We start from the raw sequence: 21518 nt of genomic DNA, 5'->3' as shown, positions 1-21518 counted from the left end.
TAATGTTCGCAGGAAACATTTCATGATTTGAATATTTGCCGAAAGTTCACAAGAACAGTAAACAAGTCAAATCAGCCAGTGAAATGCAGATTGTATTGGGGTCAACACAGAACTGGCCATTTTGAAATGTTTGAATTGAATTGTACATGTTTTAGTATTTTGTTAGGAATATATACCGTTTTGAATGATTTAAAGTGCAGAACTCTGAATGTAGGTGTTCATTGGCATCCATGATATCTAATTGGTAAGATCTGATTTTGTTTTACTTGTTTTTAATAAAAACATATTTCTTCAAAGCATGTTGAGTAACTGATAGTTTTCAGTAGTTTTCTGATGAATTAGTAACTGCAATTACGGTAATATTTAATTAAAAATTATATGTAAAGTTCTCGATGTTCTGTTCACATAAAAAAGCTATTTAATGAAATTTAATTTTAAAAAGTTTGGAAACGTTGTCTAGGAACATAAAGAGAGCCTATCAAAAATTCATAAAATTCTCTAAATTGAACAGATTTAAGTCAGGACAATAGCATCCTGTGAACTTGCTGCTTGTACACAGTAATGTACCAAAACCATACGGATATTGTTTGCTGCAGGTTAAGCAGCAATGTTTGCCACAAGCTTGCAGCAAGGTTTCCCTATTTAGAAAATCCAGTGTTTGCATGCTGCAGACTTCCAGCAAACCTCATTTGCATGGTAAAATGTTTGCTGCAAGCTCGTGCAGACTGGCCCCAAACTTGCTGCAAACACCAAGGCTTTGTATAGATGGGTCATACTTTCTTGCAACATTTCCGCAAGCTTGCAGCAATGTCTGCTGCAAGTTTGTAGCAATCAGCAAATATTATTGCAGGAAGGCAATTTTTTCGGTATTGAGGGGCACAGGACAATGTATGATCAGACAAGTTAAGTTTAAACCACAGCTTCTATAAGATTGATGTCATAATATTTTTTAAAAGCTACATTAAATAAAATATTATTGTCATAAAGCACAGTTTTGAGTTTTTCCCCCTTACCCTTAATTTCTACTTCTATTAATAAGAATTTGATGACAAATGGGTTTTTGAATTGTTTCTTTTATCAAGTTTCACATGTTATTATCAATGAACATCGAGCCCCCACCCGATCCCAGACTAACGAAATCATTCCATTGTAATAAATCACATAAAAACATTCTTCTTTCATTCATTATACATGATAAAGGCACTACAACAATTACATATTACTACATAAACATACTACATTAGTAACAGTTAACAAATCATCTAAAATCATCCTTCGGTCATTCATCAAACAACATGGCCAGTAATTCAGGGGCCCTTGTTACATAAGAACCTTGTCCTCACAAATCTTACTATAAACGGCATGATATTCCTCACTGATTCCTCGAAGCTTAGTCAGCAGGCTGATAAAAGCAGAAAACTGGTGCCCTGCCCGGCTTTTGTAGCGAGACTTTCAGAGGGCCGTTATGGTTTTCACTAGAACACTCTCTAATTTCTGAACAGTCTCAGGGAATTCTACTTTACAGCGATCTGCAGGGAAAAATGTGATATTCATATTTTTTTTTTTGTTAAAAAAGTATTATCCAAGACTTGTATCCAAAACGAAAATATTACAGTCTCTCCTTCATATTGCTTAATTAGTAATCACGAAGCTTTCAAAAATGTTTGACCCTTTCTGTTCCAGTGGTTCTTGAGAAAAATATTTTATTTGAATGATGTAACTTAACGAGGCCCGATCTAGTTGAAAATTACGAAAACGGAATGATAAAAAAATTTAATTCTTGGAAATATACTTGTATGTTCTATGCTTAGAAAAAATAGAATGAAAGTTTGTTACCTTGCCTTTATTGTAGTGAAATGGGGGCACTGACAAGATATGGACCATTTTTCGTGTTTTTATACACAATTACATACTAAAACTCTTCAATAAACAAAGAAATTTACAAATTAAAAAAAACACATGATGAAATTCTTTGTTTTTCACATATATCATGCAATTTTCATTCTTCTTATAAAAAATGAAAAGAAAATTGGAGGTAGCCTTTATTGCAGTGAAAAGGGGGCATGTCAAAACACAAAATTTGGATTTATTCTATCCAACTACGTATTTTATAGGTCGCAATGGGTTTACATAACACCAAAAACGATTGCAATACTGTATTAATTTCTAAAAAATAAATAATTTTTACATTATGAAATAATTTTCTCGCCACGTTTTATTTTTCTCTTAACACGCGACGTTGTTTTACGTGGAAAAAGGGGTAGACGGAGGGGGGTAAGGACGACAAAATTGCGATTTTTACTAATATCATGTAATATATAGAAAAATAAAATATTTCGGGGGTTCAATTTCAATGATTTATAGATTTATTTAATTTTTTAAAACTGAAGATAATCCATGTATATTTAAGTCCGCAATAAAAAGAGTGTGTATAAACACTTCAATATGTTCAAAGAGAAAGACTAAAATCGTTTACAATTAGTTGCAGTGTTTGTTTTTTTAACTCCCAAATTGAAATAAAACAAGATTACTGAATCTGTACCAAAATATTGATCCCTCAAAATTAATTAGGTTCCAAAGTTGTTTATTAATTAAAATATATAAAAAAAATAATAGAAATGCCAGCTTTCAATCCATAGTCTATAGAGCAACCAGGTAAGCAAGATCAGGCCATCCTTAAAAAAATGTTTGTTTGGAATTGCCGCCTGAAGGGTTTCAGACACAGGAGGAAGGGAGGGAAATTATTTTTTTTTAATTGAAGATAAATTTAAATTTTTTTATAAAAATCTCAGTAAACAGTAAATACGTATACATTTTCTTACTTTTAAAAAAAGTATCTACCATCAACAATAAAACCTAATTTTACATAGGTCTGACATGTGATAAATGTAATGGGCAAAAAAATTGATTAAATAAAAAAAAATCTTCCTACTTTTGGTCAATAAAATTTTTTCAGGAGGGGGCATTTCAATGAGGCGGGAGGCAATTCCAAACAAACTATAATTTTATTTTGGCCTCAGCGAAACATTTTAGCGCAATTTGACGTCATTTTAATTGTGACGTTATTGTATTCAATTGTGATGGCAGTCAGAGGTACTGTGATGTGCCTGAGTCGACGCTGCGTTAAAACGTATGCGCAGATCAAGTAGATCGGGCCTCGTTAATTTTAACTTTTTCTTCTTTACAGTCAGGTATCTCTCTTGAAAAAAGGATGTGGCCCTTTATTTGAACAAATTTGAATCCCCTTTACTAAGGGATACTTTGTTCCAATTTCATTATAACTGAAGATAAAACTGGAAAACAATTTTTTTTTGACAACAATGACAATGCAATTGAAAAAATACATGTATTGTTCAGAAAAGCTCGCTTGAGCCTTCAGGTTAGATGAGCTAATCAAAATGTAGCAAATACACAAAGCTTAGTCAGCAGGCTGATAAAGGCAAAAAACTGGTGCCCTGCCCGGCTTTTATAGCGAGACTTTAAAAGGGTCGTAATGGTTTTCACAAGAACACTCTCTATCTTCTGAACTGTCTCATGGGATTCTACTTTACGACAAAAATTTATTTTTCTATATCCGTAAATAATTTGACCCAATATGTAATTCAGTGCATTATACATCTATTTTTAGCCAATTCGCAATGCATATTTTTTGTTCAAATAAGTGTATATAGCAAAAGTTGATACTTAATAATAATAATAAAATCCAAAATTCAATTAAAAGTACAGGGGGTTTTGATTGAATTGAGTTTTAAATACCGGTATAAATATTGAAAAGTTTAATATCAGTAATATATTCCCCCCAAAAAAGGACAAGTCAATACAAGTGTTTTCTATTAAAGATAAAAATTTTGAACTTTTTTTAACTTCTAGAAGACAGAAAAATCAGTTCGTTATTACCATAAATTTGCCTCATCAGAGTACGTTATATCCGTTATCTATTTCAAAACTTCATCGTGTATATCAAAATTCTTCGCTATTTCAATAAAACTATATCCATGTTCGTATACTTATTCATATACTAAACACATTTTACAGTCTTACTAACTTTTCTTTTTTTTTACATACATGTATAATAATATTCAGAAAGCTTTCAAAAAAAGTTGTATCATTTCTGGTACTGTGGTTCTTGAGAGGAATTTATGCATAACGGTTCAAAAAATATTTAACCATAGTAATCTATAATTTACTGTAGTACCTTTAAAAAAATAGGAAAAGCCTAAATGCTCCGACTTAATTTTGCAGTTTCTCGAAATTTTAATGCAATTTTTCGCATTTATCAAATGATGCTTTTGTGAAGAAAAGTCATTTCACGTAATGTGTTTATTATGTACATGTATATCATGTTTATATATACCTGTATATCATGTTTATATTAAGAAAAGAATGATCAGTAGATCAGATTTTTTTTAGTGACATGCTAAGATTATTTTCATTTTAAGATACTGTACATTATCAAATATTCGTGTTATCTTATTTTAGCGAAATAGGTAATTAAGATCTAAACATAATTTTCAAGAGTGATGTATAAAAATTTGCTTCATATTCTATGCCAATAAAAATATAAAAATGAAAGTGAAATTTTAGCGAGGAGACAGTCTCGCGTTATTACCTGAAAATAAAGTGCTCGTGAATAAAAAGTGATTAAGAAGTTTATCATTTATTGTATCTTCAACCTATTGCCCATTTTTAGAACGTTTGGTTCTAGCCATTGAGTAGGCTATCGGCGTAATCTAAAGAGAAAGAGTTTTTTCTCTTGTAAGTTAAACCACAACAAAAAAGAAGAATCCAATATCTAAATACAAGTAGACAAAGATTAGAAATCAATAATCTGATTTTCCTGATCAGATGGACGAGGTTTTGATTTTTGTTAAAGGCCTAAATTGGTGGGTTCTTATAGGATGTAATGTAAGAAAGATAACTCTTATTTACAATCTTTATCTTAAGTCACATGATTTCAGACATCTTGTGTCATTAGAATGGGAATCACCCGCTGTACAACAAAATTATGGCAGTCACAGTCTCGATCTAAAAGAGAAATATGTTAATGAAGTCTATGAAAAGAGATAAAAGGTGATCTTCACAGGATATTTTCTCCGTTATAACGGTAAAAAACTTATATTCATTACTTTCGGTTTGAAAGATTACTGTTTGTCATAAACAAATAAAGGCCTACTTCTGATTGCCACGTGACATTCTGAGTTAAAATATGCAAAGTCAAGAATTCAATTCACTCCATAGATGTGGAGGAGCGGTTAATTTAATTACACATCATATATGGTGTACGATTTAAAGAAAACCCTTTAATGGATTGAATTTAAATTTATTTTCATATTAAAATACACTTAACAAAGTATAAGAATTTCTATTTAAATATAAATAAACAATGAATTATATCTTAACAATTCTCATAATAGATTTTTAAGCCACATAATTATACAGTAAAACTCGGTTAGTACGAACACGGATATTGCGAATTCACGGATATAGCGAAGTCATTTTTGATCCCCAACTATATAAATCTAATATATTTCTTATACGGATATAACGAATTACGGATATAACGAAGTAATTTCTTTGTACTGTGGTTTCATCAATTTCCGTGGATTTTGTAAAACAGACGTTTTCGAGGATACGTAATTTCGTGGACAAAAGCATTGACTATACAAATCAATGTCATATTTCATAATTCAATGAACATTTGAATTCGTGGATCTGCTTAACAACGAAATCCACGAAAATTGGTGCTAAACGAATATTGATGAAACCACAGTAACCGAGTTTTACTGTATTATGGAGCCCCAGCAAAGCGCCCAAGATGTGGTCCGATGTGACCTTTGTGAGACAGCTATAGTACAGATGTACTGTGATTTCTGTCATGTCAACCTTTGTAAACCCTGTATCGAAGAACACATTGCTGATGAATATGACAAACATAAAATTGTCCCATTTCAACACAGAAAATCCACCTTGATTTATCCACATCCAACAAAAACCTATGAATTACAATGCAAGTAATGTGACATTTCTATTTGTGCCTTTTGTTCAGCATTACAGCTGCATGAAGGACACAAATTTTCAATCCTTGAAGAAGTTTACAACTCAAAGAAAAATGAAATTGCAAAAGACACAGAGGAGTTACAAAACATTATCTCCCCTACATATAAAGAAATTACAAATGATGTAGAAACACAGATAGCTGACTTGGATGGAGAATATGAGAAACTTACAACAGCAGTGACAGAACATGGGAAACAATGGCACAGAAAAATTGACAATGTCATCAATGCCATGAAAAAAGAAATTGAAGATTTTAAAACAAAACACCTTGACATTCTAAAGAAAACTGCAGAAGAAATCAAACAATTACAATCTCTTATTGAAGAATCTCTACTTAACTTGAAGAAAATTGAAGAATCCAACGAAGTGTCCATGACCATAGAATACAGCTCAGGAAACAAAGAATTCAGCGAGCTTCCTCTTAAAATTCAAGTATCACTTCCCAAGTTTAATCCAAAGCCAGTAGACATAGAACAACTTTTTAAGTTGTTTGGAATTCTTTCACCTTTATCTACTACGACAGATGAAAATGACTACGTACTGCAGACACCAGGGACATCAACCAGAGAATTGCTGGAAGAACCAGAACTTATCACTACTATGGATACTGGTTATGAAAAACTCCGTAATATTACCTGTCTCAGTGAAGAAAAAATCTGGACAAGTGGAAAAGTCAGTGATATGAAATGCTTTAACATTCAAGGTTTACTTATAAAGACAATCAAAACAAAATCAGGGGAACAGACAAATGATATAGCAGTGACAAGTGATGGAGATCTAGTGTACTCTGATGGGACAACAGGGACTGTGAATAATGTGAAGAATGGACAGATAGAGGAGGTGATCAGACTACAGGACTGGACACCTAGTACACTCTGTGTCACTTCTTCTGGTGATCTCCTGGTTATCATGTACAGTGATGATTGTGATGAAGATAAAACACAATCTAAAGTTGTCCATTACTCAGGCTTCACGGAGAAACAAACAATCCAGTTTGATGATGAGGGTGAACCTCTGTATTAAGGAAATAACTACATTAAGTACATCAGTGAGAACAGAAACATGGAAATCTGTGTGTGTGACAATAAAGCTGGCGCTGTAGTGGTGGTCAATCAGGTTGGTAAACTCAGATTTAGATACACTGGTCATCCTTTTTCTACAAAAAACAAACCATTTATGCCCCATGGCATCACAACAGACATCCAGAGTCAGATTCTGACATCAGACCGTAATAACCACTCTATCCACATCCTAGACCAGGACGGACAGTTCCTCCGTTATATAGATAACTGTGATCTGAAGAATCCATATGGTTTATGTGTGGACAAAAGTGACAATCTGTTTGTTGCTGAGTATGGAGGAAAGATTAAGAAAATCAAATATTTTAAATAGAGGCATGTATATGTATGTAAATTGTATGTAGAAACTATTGTACCCTTTTAATGTGCTTTAACAAAATCTTTAATTAAAGATATAGTCTTTAAAATCATGAAATACAATAGTACAAAATATATCCTGTCTTACATGTGTAGATTGGGCCAATAAATCAGATTATCTGTATTAAATAGATCTTACGCAGTACAGTTAAGGTGCGCAATGGAAATATCGGCTAAATTTTGTATTTAAAAATGTATTCGTATTCGGGATGGCGATTATTTTTAGTATATTATTCATATCGGATAATTGTAATTATGCTTAATAACTACATATCGAGGACAATTATATTTTATATTTAGACTAGTCACGTGATGCGGCAGTCACGCGATTTTAACACATTGACTTGAAGTATTGATGTTGCATATAAATATCACTAGTGCAAGGGCATAACCAAGTTAAATTTCCAAGTTTAGTATATAAATATTTTAAACATGTATCGTAGTTTCTAAAAAATGCTGCGATCCTGTCTAAATTCTGTAATTTTATTGTTAAAATTATACTTGTATGACCGAATGCTATATTTTTTGCTAGTCAGCGGCATGAAATACTGATATAATTATATTGTTTTTAAGATTTCATCAGGATCGCAGCACTTTTCAGATACCTTATTAGTTCTATGCTTGAAATGTAAAAGCTTACTTTGTTCCATAGAGTGTATGCCCTTGCACAAGATCGATTTATTAAGACCCCCCCCCCCCCCACATTACCCTCCGATGAACTTGCATATAAATGTACGGCAGTGCCAATTAAATACGTAATGTACAGAAAATATATTAATAAAATAGCGAAGAAGACATTAAATTAAGTTATTGTCCCATAGAATATCTGTAAATAATATTTTTTTTAATAAGAGAATACAAATTTTGTTGAGAAAATATTACTTGATCTGTCTCTCACTGCATACAAACTACGTCACGTTGTAAGAAATGACGTCATATTGACAAGTGTATTGCGATCAGTGCCTTGTTTATAACTTGTTATGTGGGATTTAACTAACGACAAAACAACACACTGTAGTAAGTTTTTATGTAGTTTGATGATTTCTTACTGGTTAAATTAGCAGATAAACTCATTTTGTGGAATTTTCAAGAAATGTTGTATGACGTATATTGTGTATGATGTCATAGTAAAGTTTTCCCGTACAAATTAGGCTCCGCCTCCTTTTTGTAACCTTAACTGTGCTGCGTAGAAAAGGCTCCCGGGCAACAAAGCTCATATTAGTAACAATATTTTCCTCCTTGAAACAGCTATTGTACCCGTACCCCCCCCCCCCCCCCGGGGGCATGATTTGAAAAATTTAGAATTTTACACTACCGCAGGATTCTTCCTCATACATTTCAGCTTTTCTGACTCAGTGGTTTTCAAAGATTTTTAATGTCCCCACCCTGTTTTTGTCTTTTCTTGATATCTGTAAATTCACATTTTCGTTGCATCAAATTTTTATGGATTGAGAAAAAAAAATATGGGATTAGGGATTGTATTTTCAGGATATAGAAGGGTTGAGTAGTTAATATAAAGAATTTTACATTTCGTAGTAAATATAAATTCATGGATATCATTGTACCCAAAACAACGAAAATTTTACCCCTCGGAAAATTAGTGATTTCACAGTATCTAAATGTGAAAGGGGGTAGGTCCTTCATTTTAAAAATTTTAACTTCCTGTCATCCAAGGATGCTCTGTAGCAACTCCGGTTGAAAATAGGTCCACAGTGGTTGACAATGTGAAAGTTTACCGAGAAAGGGGCGGACAGCGGGTGCTTATTAAAGCTCACTAGAGTTTTCAGACAATGTAAGCAAATAGAAATAATAAAGCAAAGCACTGAATCATTTGATTTATTAATGGTTTAATGGCTAATTTCCATAACAAACATGTAAGTTACAAGAAAAAAACATTATATGCAATATCATATGAATCGGATTGAAACATTCTTCACCGGTTATATACGAATGTTGATCCAAAAGTTCGTGGAATTTCTTTTTAAACTTTTATCGTGATTTGATGAAAGCAAACAACATGCATATTTACAATATAGAGTCATAATGTAACAATATTGGAAAATTTTCCAATCACCGAAAAGGTCACACGAGCTTTCTGAAAATGGATAGTTGTAAAACCTGGGGGAGACTTCGACGAAACGTCAAGTCAGATATATCACGTCACGTTATAGAAGCATCTCACACTTATGTCCAATTCGAAAACGTAATTCTACAAAATGCTGCCCTTTTCTCCATTTTTTTTTCTCAAGAAAAGCCTTCATGGGTATCTTCTCGCACAAAGTGATCTTCATTTTTTACTTATATTGCAAAATCCTCCCATCTTTTTATATTATGTTCCAATTTCAGTAGCAATGTCAAGAACCGTACGTCAGCCGACAACGTCCATTGACACGTTTAAGGAGGCTGGTGGGTCAACAAAATAATCCCAAATTAACCACCAATTAATTTTTTTAGATACGGTATCTTTAGCTGTCAACTATTATTTGGCAAAGAAAAAATTAATACATTTTTGTTTTAAAATTTGATCATTTTTGTATATCTGTATATGGAGCTCTCCTTTTAAAGGAGATTGAAAGAGTCTAAAAATGGCTGCCACCCCCCAGCCTCTGTAATTTGTCAAGGGGGATAAACACTTAAAACATAACCTCCAAAAAGCGGCCACGCCTTTAATCAACGTCCATGAAAAGTCTGTTTATCTTGAAATTCTCATGACACTTGAAAACTATTAATTACAGTGGACCTTCAGATATCCGGACGCCAGATATCCGGATGCTTCAGTATCTGGACGATTTTTCATCGGAACGAAATTTTTAAATGTTATTTTGTCTTGTTTAACTGGTGATTCAGATATCCGGATGCTTCACATATCCGGACAAATTGACTGGGAACCAAAGCGTCCGGATAAATGAGGGTCCACTGTAAATGAAATTTTCCCCAACCTATGCCGATAACATACGCCTTTAAGATAGAGTGATTCCGGGATTTTCACAAAACTAATGACTTTACCGAAATTGATGTCGTCTAACAACTTGAAAATGAACAATACATTTTCAACTAATAAGCTAAATATCCAGTAAATCAGTAAAACTCTCATATAAAGGTTTATAAAAGATCAAGCAATCGTAATAATGACATAAATTTTGTTTTATATACCACAAAGGGCGGTTTAATTCTCATTTCACGTTTTAAGAAATAAAAAGGTAATAAACGCGTATATCCAAACAACCGTTTCTATGGCAACTTCCATAGAGTTACTGTCATAAATATTTAAAATGTTTTATCATTCAAAATATTCGTGTTAGAATAGGTCCTCAGTACCCCTTTGCTTGTCGTAAAAGGCGACCAAATGGGGCGGTCCTTCGGAAGAGACCGTATAAACCGAGGCCCCGTGTCACAGCAGGTGTGGCACGATAAAGATTCTTCCCTGCTCAAAGGCCGTAAGTGCCGAGCATAGGCCTAAATTTGCAGCCCTTCATTGGCAATGGTGACGTCTCCATATCAGTGAAATATTCTGGAGAGGGGCGTTAAACAGTATACGATCAATCAATCAAAATATTCAACAAGTGTCTATATTCTTAACTGTATTTTTCAACCAATTTCACTTAAAAATAAATAAGCTATGAAGAAAATTCCACGAACTTTTGGATCAACCCTCGTATATATAGAAATTATATCATCTTCCTACATTAAAACATACTTTAAATTGTTACACCATAAATTTCGTGTATATTCACAGTGTCAAGTACATGTATAATGACCTAAATAAAACTGACATATCTGTCATATATCTACATTTACATGTATTATTATAAAAATAAAACCTCTACACGGGTGCAACAGCAGTTCGTAATTAGCTTTAAAATCCTTATTGTAGTAAAAAGAACAGTAAAAAAAAAAATAAAATTCATTTTTAAAAAATATCAAGAACAGTAAAATCTTCGTCTATAAGACAAAATTTAAAGTTCTAACTGTTCAATTCATCATAGATCAAACTGCAAGACTGAGGAAATGTACTTTTATAGAACAAAGAACAAGGTTCACTTTTGCCTTATTTGGCCCTGTGAATTTCTGAAAAACTGAAACTGCATAGTGATGGATAACAATGCATTAAAATATCACTTAGATCTTTGATGACTGCGATCCTATAAAAATGACGTCATTTTCTGACTAGTCAATGCATTATGACGTCACGAAATGCGTCAATTTCCTCATATTCCGAAAAAGTCTACAAAAACGGCCTATTTTTAAAGTTATTTTTTGTTATTTGATATAGAGCGCAACCTCTGATCTAAAATATGCAACTAGTAAATGATAGAACTGTTTCTGAGGATTCATGGACATGTTTTATTTTTTAGATCAGAGGGTGCGCTCATATTATTTTTCTTCACTGAAAGTACTCAATTATACCTGTTTACCTAAACATTCAAGAACATTGCAATTTCATAAAGCCAATTCTCCAATACCTGGACTTTGAGGAGAAGTTTTTTGAATAGGATATGAAAGCACGAAGTCTTTATTATATTTTAATGCTTCAAATAGAAAATCAAGTGTTGATCCATTAATTGGTATATCTACAGGGCCATTTTATGCATAAAGTGAACCGACTTCTTTCTAACAAACATCTTTTGAACCTTTCTCCTGATTTATAAGAAATTTAAAATCTAGTATACAGAAAATATCAAAATATTTGTCTAAACAATATAATCAAAGCTTGAACATGAATCTAAAAATGCTCACATATATAATAACTGTGAGGAAAGAAATCAGATGGCAATTATCAAAATTTCTATAGAAAAAAACGCAACAATTCTTATCTTATTGAAATAAAACTCCCACACTCATAATCAAAATGATATTTCATGACTCCAGAAATGACGTTTAAAGATATTGTTACGTTTTATAGGGGGATGAATTAAATAGCTGCATTTTAGTGATTGAATATTGTCAATATTTCATTCTATGAAATCTGTGAATACTGAGCACTGTTTTCTAAGTAATCTATCTTATAAAAGATTTAAAATATATGACATTTAGTGATGGAATCTTTTAATTTTCATGGGGATGTAATATTTTAAAGGTATGGAGAAACACAAATTCATGCCCTCCTCGAATATTTAAATTCAAGAATAAGGTATGGCGTGTCTTAAATTCTTCAACCATGAAATAAAAGTTTCTCGAACAAATATTTTTTCTCAAACTATGAAAATATGACTCGACAAAAAGTGATTTTAAATTGACGTCTCAACCCTCCATCTACAAATTTGAAAATATACCAAGAAAAATGATTTAAAGTTGTATAATACATAAAAACAGCAAAATATGATATCACTGGTCCAAATATATTCATCACTACTTGTCCCAAACTGTGTTTTTTAATACACTTAAACTCGTTAAATATATATGAACAGTATTTTGAATATATATGTCCATGTTACATATTACACAAAATATATATTACTAGTATTTATGTGGAAATAAGGACTAATCTTCTAGTTTTGTAGTAGACAATATACAATTCTTTTAATTCTTACAATACATGAATATCGACACCATACATAACAATTGTATTGATGTGCATTCACATTTAATTTACCGAATGAACACAAGTGCACTTATGCACTTAATAAACATAACTTTACAGGAATCTTTATGGCACATTTTCTTCTACTGCCGCTACATTAACAGCACTAGCATCAGCAGACATCCTAAACTGAAGTATACAAATAAAAAGGGATTTAGGTAAATTACCCCCCCCCCTTCACATTGCACCCTTACCCTAAGCCCAGGATTTGTACTTAAACAAACTGGAATCAATACTTACAATCAACTTTGTAGTTAATGTCAACTTATCAAAATGACTTACTTGGACATGTTACTCGTAATCAACTCTAGTCCTCCAGGGTCCATAATTTGTACGATCAGAAACCTGCACTAGATGTGAGTTTCATACAATGATGGACTTTGCATGAACTATATACACTGTATGGTGATAACTAACATTAATCAGTAAAAAAGTCCATTACACAATAGAAATCAAGAGAAGAGCAAACATGGACCTCTAAAACAGCAGAGGTGGGATCAGGTGCCATTTCTCAGAAGATTTTTTACTGCTATCATGTGATCTTGACATACAGTGTTACCTCTTACTATGAATCTTTAGTTGTATGCCCGAATTTAGAATATTAATTGTATGAATTTAATGTTGATAGTTTTGATAAAAGATATACCTTTAACATTTATTCTAAGGATTAAGAAATAAAGTAAGATTTTTTTTATAGGTGAAACATTTTCATCAGAGATCTGTCCCTTTGAATTTGAAGGGTTTTATTTTTTCATTTCCTTTTTAAACAAAAGCAAGAGGATCATATTCTAATAGTTTCATTTCTAACATTAACTTTTTTATTTCTGGATAACTTCAGATATGTCGTTGTAAGTCTGTAATAAAAATTAGGCACCTTGCATGGTCAATCAATATTCACACAAAATTGAAATACGTTTTTAACTGATATAAATATATAATTATAAAAAATGAAATTCATAGAAATTGAATCCATGCACATAAATACAAGTGTGAATCAAAGTACTCAGAAGTACAGAGAGCCGGGCTCATTTACAGAGCAGAATGGATTTCTTACATGAATCACGTTTATGTTCTAATGAAAAATTATATTAAAACTATCAATATTAATGATAAGACACTGATAGTGAGTTTTTCAATTCTAATACCACGGTCCGATTTTGTCGGAATCAGAATTAATCTGGTACCGCAGCTGAATGTAAACAAACAGGCCAGTCTGGTTCCCTCTCCTGCTATACCTCGTATGTGTAGAGAACTACGGTAACACTGATTATCAAAAATCCTAACGCTAATGAACTATGTTCTTTGACTTATGAAGTTTTCAAATTCATTACTACAAATGTTTTTTATAGATAAAACTTCGTTTCATTTTTGTTGCTTTATTTAGCGTTAGTATTATCTCAAAAGCGGTTGAGAGTAAGAACTATATTTTTGCACGTAACTTTAAAATGGCGACTATTGGGTTAACATCCTGCCTTGAACAGGATCACATAAGCTGGCAATTGCTCTTTGAGCAATAAGCCCGGCTAAAAATTGATTCATATTGCCTGCATTACCAAACAAAATGTAACCTTACCAAGTAAAGATACACATGCATGTATTACCCAAGACATTCTATATACAAAGACATGATACAAAATCAAAGCTGCCTTTTATCCATTGTCACTTCAAAACGTCAAGACACCACATGTATGTTTACAAAACTTTGGAATAATTTTCCCACCACGGTATGCAAATATATAACATTTGGAATGATATAACTAGGCCCACATACAGATATATGCTTTTAGAAAAAATCGAAAAAAAAGTTTATGGACAGAGGGACATAGGACAATGTGTGATCAGTCAAATAAAGATTAAAACACAGTTTATACATGATTACTGTAATAATAATTTGTTAAAAACTACAATGTATGATATATACCATTGTTGCAAACCACAGTTTTGAGTCCAAAGCTCCAACGTAGGTGTGATTTATTTTTTTATTAAAAAAAAAGAAAAAAAAACTGATAATCTTTTCTTTAAGAAAATTTACATTTTAAAATTCCCTTATAATAGAAAAATGAGGGTTAGGCGAAATATTTTTCTACCTTTGAAATGATTTTATGAATAAGGACATAGGGTACAATACCCCTAACGAAAAATTACTATGGTAAGAGATAGTAATTAAGGTACATGTACTTTGATATCCTGACTTACTATGAGACTCCCTACCCCCCAATCATTTAGATACTGTAGATCACCAAATATTAGCAACAAATTATTTTAGCAAGAGAGGAATTAAGGAGCGAGTGAAAATTTTAAAGCATGATGGTCTTAGCCTTTTCTATGCCATTTAAAATAAACGCGAGAATTGAATCGTATTTTCCCGAAGATAAAGTTCTTGCGAATTAAAGTCTGATTAATACAGTTCTTCAGTTTTGCATTTATTGTAGCTTCAAGCTATAGCAATTGCCCGCTTTAAAGAAATTTTGATTCTACGATTGGATAAGCTATTGGTATACAAAGTTGTCTTCTCTTGTAAGCGCAACAAAAAAAAGAAGAATTCGAATAGATAAATACAAGTAGACAAATGTTAAAATCATTTACCCCATTTTTCTGATCAGTTGCACGAGGATCTATAATTTATGTACTAGGCCTGGCAAATTTTATTTGATAGGATTTTAATATGGTCAACACCAAAGGGTACAATGGAAGAAAGACAACTCTAATTTTCAACCTTGAACTTGAGTCACAAGATTCAACACGTCTTATATAAATATGGGGTTGATTTGCCAACCTCCGTTGTGAAACAATATTGTAGACAGTCCAATAAGAGATATGTTAGAGAAGTAGATAAAACAACTTAATTGCTGACATCCAGTGTTGTGAAGGATTTTTCCTGCTACAACGGTAAACAAACTAATGCATTATATTTACTACTTTCGTTTTGTATGATTACTGTATGTCATAAACTGATAACAAATAAAGGCCCAATTTTGATGATTCCGATTGCCACAAGGCATTTTGAGTTAAAATATGAAAAGTCAAGTATTCAGTATTCACTCTATGAATTTGCAGAGGCAGATGCAATTAATTTAATCATACAAATATCATGGTGTATTAAAAATTTTGAATTTTGATTTGTGTTACTATTAGCATGCATAATCAAATGTAAGTTTTTATTTAAAATATTCTAAATGAACAAGGAATTATGTCTAAACAATTTTCTTTATAGAACTTAAGTTACTATGGACCCCCAACACAGTGCTCAGGATGTGATCAGATGTGACCTTTGTGAGACAGCTATAGTGCAGATGTACTGTGATTTCTGTCATGTCAACCTTTGTAAACCCTGTATTGGAGAACACATTTCTGATGACTATAACAAACATCAAATTGTCCCATTCCAACAAAGAAAATCAACATTGAATTATTCAAAGTGTACAACACATTCAACCAAACCCTGTGATTTACAATGCAAGGAATGTGACATTCCTGTTTGTTCCTTTTGCTCAGCATCGAAGCAACACGAAGGACATAAATTTTTAATCCTTGAAGAAGTTTACAACTCAAAGAAAAATGAAATTGCAAAAGATACAGAGGAATTACAAAACATTATCTCCCCTACATATGCAGAAATTGCAAATTATTTAGAAACACAGCTAGCTAACTTAGATGGAGAATATGAGAAACTTACAACAACAGTGACAGAACATGGAAAACAATGGCACAGAGAAATTGACAATGTCATCAATGCTATGAAGAAAGAAATTGAAGATTTTAAAATAAATCACCTTAACATATTGAAGAAATATGCAGAAGAAATAAAACAATTACAATCACTGATTGAAGAAACTCTGCTCAACTTGAAGAAGATTGAAGAATCCAATGAAGTATCTTTGAGTATAGAATACAGCTCAAGAAACAAAGAATTCAGTAAGCTTCCTCCTAAAATTCAAGTATCATTTCCCATTTTTAATCCACAATCAGTAGACAGAGAACAGCTTTATAAGTTAATTGGAATTGTTTCGCCATTATCTACTACAATAGATGAAAATGGCTACAAACTAACATCGGCCAGAAAACTGCTGAATAAGCCAGAACTAATCACTACTATAAATACTGGGTATAAAAAACTCTTTAGTGTGACCTGTCTCAGTGAAGAAGAAATCTGGACAAGTGGAGAAATCAGTGATATGAAATGCTTCAACATTCAAGGCTCAATTAAAAAGACAATCAAAACAAAATCAGGGGAATGGCCATATGATATAGCATTGACAAGTGATGGTGATCTAGTGTACTCTAACTGGGAAACAATGACAGTGAATAAAGTAAAGAATGGCCAGACAGAGGAGGTGATCAGACTACAGGACTGGACACCTAACAATCTCTGCGTCACTTCCTCTAGTGATCTCCTGGTTACCATGTACAGTGAAGATTATGATGATGAGGAGGAGGAGGAGGAGAAGGAGGAGGAGGAGGAGGAGGAGGAGGAGGAGGATAATGTCATACATTCCAAAGTTGTTCTTTATTCGGGCTTTACAGAGAAACAATCAATCCAGTTTGATGAGGAGGGTAAACCTCTGTATTCAGGAAATAGCTACAGTAAGTACATCAGTGAGAACAGAAACCTAGATATCTGTGTGGCTGACTGGGGAGCTGGTGCTGTAGTGGTGGTCAATCAGGCTGGAAAACTCCGATTTACATACACTGGTCATCCTTCTACTACAAAGAACGAACCATTTGAACCTTTTGGAATCACAACAGACAGTCAGAGTCAGATCCTGACAGCAGACTACCATAACCACTGTATCCACATCCTAGACCAGGACGGACAGTTCCTCCGTTATATAGATAACTGTGATCTGAGGGATCCATGGGGAATATGTGTGGACAAAAGTGATTATCTGTTTGTCGCTGAATATGAAGGAAAGATTAAGAAAATTAAATATTTTAAGGTCAAGATCTAGTAAATAACTTTAGACTAATTTTTGGTGTTTGATCCATTATGACGTCATAATCAATTTCAGCTTTCTTTTTCCCGTACTTTACGGCTTTAGCAGAATAATGTAGAAAATATGGTACTTTCATGACATTCAATTTGAAATCATATGAAAAGTAACCCGGATACCTATATTAAATTTGATATTGATTTAAAGAAGAGGCCATGAACATACTAATTACCGTTTTCTGAGAGACTGTAGGCATTCTAGATACATTTCCTTTGTCAAATATGAAAAAAAACTCCCATATTCATGACTGTTTTTTTTAAATTTTTCATTAAAAATGACAGTTTAAAATACAGTTTTTCATCTTGTCTACCTATAAATTATGCCCCGAAACACCTTATTTGACCAAGCTAAAGTTGTAAAGCATCAATAAAGGAATTTATTTCTCAAATTTGATAAATCTGTAGGCACCTTGCATTTATTAGATCTTGACCTTAAATAGAGGCATGTATGTAAATATAGATAGTTAGTAGAAACTATTGTACCAATTTATTGTGCTTTAATATTTGTTAATTTAAAACATTTGAAAGCATGAATTGCAATACTTAAAAAAATATCCTGATTTACATGTTTAATATACATAATGGGCCATTTAAAAAGATAACCTTTCTTGCTATTAAGGCTCTTATTAAAAGAAACAAAAGGGCAACAACGCTCAAGTAACCAGATATTTCTTCCTTGAAATACCTATTGTGACCCTGACGTACCCAAGGGGTCATAATTAAAAAAAATTAGAATTTTACACTGCCCCGTGAGGCTTCCACATATGTTTAAGCTTTTCTAACTCAATGGTGCATAACGTTTTTTTAATGTTCCCACATTATGTTGTCTTTTCTTGAGAAATGTAAAATAATAATTTCGCGGCGTGAAATTTTCGAGGATTGAGAAAAAAATATGAGTTTGTGGGGAATTGATTTTGAGGATGTTGAGTAGTTAATATAAGGAATTTTACATTTTGTAGTGAATATAAATTTATGGGTATCATTTACCTTGAAAATAACGAAATTTAACCCTTACGAAAATGAATGATTTCACAGTATTTCTTCTACCAGGGAGGTACGTCATTCATTTAAACAATTTTAACTTCATTTCATCCACGGATGCTCTTTAGCAACTTTGAAATTGTTTGAAAGAAGATGGGCGCATTTGGCAGGTGATCTGCAGGAATCATTTGTACGAAACATTTATGGTTTAAATGTCCATGATTTGGTTGGCTGAACATACCTGGTCAGATTTTACAAACACGTCCATGGTTTTTTTTTTTTCATTTAGTTTGAAAGGCATTGTGAAATAGTAACATTTATGTCAATTTTTTCTAGGGGGTACTATAACATAGTAATATTTCACAAAAAAATAAAACCTAAAATATATTTAATGCATAGATGCATGATACGTGTACATGTACATTATAAAATAGAAGATTAGAATTGATTTCGCTTGAGAACCAAACTGAACCAAGATTTATCTAATTCAAAATTTTAATACATCAGTACATAAAATGAAACTGACAAAATAAATGGTTGCTTGCCTGAATTAAAAAAAAAATTATCGCCCCATGCCAGGCTCGAACCAAAAACTTTTCGCTTCCTGTGCACTGAACAGGTAGCCTAACTTTCTGAGCTATCAGCGCTACACATGTTCAATTGTCTTTAAAAGTACAAAGACGCACCACATTTGGATTTTGGGGGGAAAAGTTCATTTTTCGTGGTCTCTGGGTCTTCTCTCCATTTTTTAAAAAAGTATAATCGTTTCTTTGAATAAAAATACACACAAGTAACGTTTCAAAATCATGGAGAGAAGACCCAGACATAGAACATTTTTAGAAAAATGTGTTTCAAAATGTACAATTTTGTACCAAATGTCTGATATGGTCAATTTTCAAGTTATTTTTTAGCAAATCAAAGCTCAATTTCGGGAAAATATTTTCCATTCCTGTTGCACAGGAACCCGATAAAATAAAAAAAAATGTTAAAATTTCATGTGATATGTCAATAAAATTTTCACTTTTCAATTACGCCCAGGTTCCTGCCGAATGCCAATCAAAAGCGCCCTCGTTCTTTGGTCCAGTGGTTGACATTGTGAAAGTTTACAAAAGGAAGGACGGACAGCCGGTGCGTAGGAAAGCTCACTAGAGTTTTCATATGATGCAAGCTAAAAAAAGAAGTAATAAAGCAAAGCACTATTATTTGATTTATTGATGGTTTTTATGACCAATTTCCATAACAAACATCTAACAAGGATAATTATGAATCGAATTGAAATACTCTTAACCGGTTATAGATATACATGTAGTAATATCATCTTCATGACATACTTTAAATTGTAACACTAGAAATTTCGCGTATATTTACCAAGTAAAGATTATGACCTAAATAAAACTGACACATATGTTATATACATGTATCTACATTTTCATGTATTATTATAAAAATAAAATCTCTGCATGGACGCAATGCATTTCATCAATAAGCTATCAAAATCCTTATCATAGTGACAAGAACAATAAAAAAGAAAAATCCTTTTTTTTAAAATATCAAAATCAATTAAAATCTTCGTCTATAAGACAATATTCAAGGTGCTAACTGATCAACTAATCATAGCTCAAACTGCACGACTGAAGAAATGAAGTTTTATAGAACAATTTTTACGAACATCTTTTGGACCTTTCTCATGATTTATAAAATATTAAAAATCTAGTATACAGAATACATCAATACATTTGTTTAAACAATATCATCAAAGCTTAAACCTGAATTTTAAAAATGCTCACATAGATTATCAAGATAAGGAAAAACTAAATCAGGTGGCAATTGTCAAAATTTAGATACAAAAAACATGACAATTCTTTTCTTATTAAAATTAATATGACCCCAGAAATGAAGGTTAAAGATATCGTTATGTTTTATAAGTGCATGGATTTATTAGCTGCATTTTAGTGATTGTCAAAAGATTTCATTCCACGATATCAGTGAAGTATATACTGTAATCCATTTTCTAATCTACATGTATTATATTAAGCTTTAAAATAAATGATAATTTAACTGTATGTGAAATCTGAATTCTTCTTGCGGGTTCAACTTTTTAAAAGTATCGATAAACACAAATCTATGCACTCCACGAATGTTGGAATTTAGTAATAGAGTATGGCGTATCTTCACTTCTTCAGCAATGAATATAAGTTTCTCAAGCTAACATATTTTTCTCAAACTATGAAAATATGACTTAAAATAAATGATTTGAAAAAGACATTTCAACCCTCCATCTGAAAATTGGAGAATATCCCAAGAAAATGATTTGAAGTTAGCAAAATACAGGGTGGATCCAGATTTTTTTTTTCTGGGGGGGGGGGCATCCCATTCCAGAAATTTCTTGACGGGCAAGAGTAAAACAAACGTGACCTCGCCCAAACTTCAAAAACATATTACCTGTTGGGTGGGGGTTAGTCGAAGACTTCTT

The 21518-nt window shown here is 32.4% G+C and overlaps 1 protein-coding gene across 1 annotated transcript; it reads left to right on the top strand.

Annotated features, from left to right (window-relative positions):
• Window positions 1-5790: 5790 nt before the first annotated feature.
• On the top strand, window positions 5791-18008 carry LOC134263558 (uncharacterized; the record flags this gene model as incomplete). Its single annotated transcript, XM_062745938.1, is given in 2 exon segments — window positions 5791-7447; window positions 16297-18008. Coding segments are annotated over 2 exon segments (3369 nt in total), but the record flags the coding sequence as incomplete, so codon positions are not given.
• Window positions 18009-21518: the final 3510 nt, after the last annotated feature.

This window comes from Saccostrea cucullata, unplaced genomic scaffold (genome assembly GCF_032062105.1).
Source record: "Saccostrea cucullata isolate Sc308-1 unplaced genomic scaffold, CSIRO_AGI_Scuc_v1 ctg21701, whole genome shotgun sequence".
In the NCBI taxonomy this organism is placed as follows: Eukaryota; Metazoa; Mollusca; class Bivalvia; order Ostreida; family Ostreidae; genus Saccostrea; species Saccostrea cuccullata.
Note: the sequence above shows the minus strand (reverse complement) of the source record. Positions and strands in the feature narration are given on the sequence as shown.